At 33.0% G+C, this 1,334-nt stretch overlaps 1 protein-coding gene across 1 annotated transcript in view; it reads right to left on the reverse strand.

The window, feature by feature from the left end:
* The window catches only part of LOC106114134 (keratin, type I cytoskeletal 9), a 1,733-nt gene extending 1,187 nt beyond the window's left edge, over window positions 1-546 (reverse strand). Inside the window, exons 1-2 of the mRNA XM_013307227.1 lie at window positions 460-546; window positions 1-146 (exon numbers count right to left, since the gene is read on the reverse strand). Of these exons, the coding sequence (XP_013162681.1) occupies window positions 1-146; window positions 460-468 (155 nt within the window). The 5' untranslated portion in view covers window positions 469-546. The remainder of the gene's footprint in view (window positions 147-459) is intronic.
* Between the last annotated feature and the right edge of the window lie 788 nt (window positions 547-1,334).

The raw sequence follows: 1,334 nt of genomic DNA on the forward strand, positions 1-1,334 counted from the left end.
CCCTGTCCGTTGGAACCGAAGCCGTTTTGTGAGCGGCCGTTGGAACCGAATCCTAGACTGTTGCTGCTGTCGGGAGGCAAGTAAGAGCGCTCGAGGTGTTCGAGACGACCAGCGGCGCACACAGCTATTAAAGCGGCGACAATGAACTGAAAGAAGAACATTTAATAATTAACGAGAATAAAATAAATAATAAAATTACTGAAAATCATCTAATTGGTACAATAAATATGCTCTTCTTCTTCTAAAGTGGGATAACCACAGTCAGTTTTTCAACCAAGCATTCATAAGTATTTGCGTTAAAATGGTTTATCGATTCAACTCTTGGCATGTTCTATTAATTTAATAATGAATTAATGATAATTATAATATTTTCTAAAAAAAAAAAAATGCATTCACAAAATTAAATTAGGAAAAAGATTGTTTTTTTTAACAATTAAATAATATTTAAATAATATATACCAGTTTCATTTTGATGTCTGTTAAAGCTGGATATGTACTGCCAAATGTGAAGCTCACACAAAACTGTGATACTGTAAGACGAATTGACCCAATATATACCTTACCTGAAGCTAATCCTGAACATCTCACGAATGTTGACGTCATAGTTTCATAGCGATCATAATGAACGATTATATCAAAGTTACGATATGTTTAAAGTAATTAGTTGCTATAGTTTTTTCGCACAAACGTGATGACTCGACCTCGACATGTCAATGTATACGCACTTTACCAAGGATAGGGAATCCATTAGTTTTAGCAATATAACTGTTAGGATTTACAAAAGCTGTTTGAGTAGTATTGTTTTAATAGCTAATGGATAAATATAAGGCAATTGGGTGATTTTGAGGATCTTCCTGTAATACAATAGAATATTCATTGGTAATGTTTAAATTACAGATCAAAGAGGGATTTACAAAAAAAAATCACTGAAAAAATTCTTCATACGAATACAGAGTCCTCTCTACAAGCACTGATTTATTTTAATAATATAGCAGATATTTTATCATCATCATCAGCTCACTATACGTTCCCACTGAGGGGACATAGTCAACCACGCTGGCCAAGTGCGGGTTAGTTAACTTCACACATATCTTTGAATTTCTTCGAACCCAGGATCTGCAGATTGCACGGCAAGTGCTTGCTTGACCCCTAAGCCAACGACGCTCAGTAGATAAAGAGTAGATATTTAAAAGCTGCAAATTGTTTAGGCACTTTTCTTTATCTTGATTATTTTTAAACAGAATATAAATTCTTGATATTCTTTAAATGCAGTTCTTAAAATACATTTTACATATAATTTTATATATACATATAAGGAATATATAAAAGCTAAC

This window comes from Papilio xuthus, unplaced genomic scaffold (genome assembly GCF_000836235.2).
Source record: "Papilio xuthus unplaced genomic scaffold, Pxut_1.1 DF828142.1, whole genome shotgun sequence".
Classification (NCBI taxonomy): domain Eukaryota; kingdom Metazoa; phylum Arthropoda; class Insecta; order Lepidoptera; family Papilionidae; genus Papilio; species Papilio xuthus.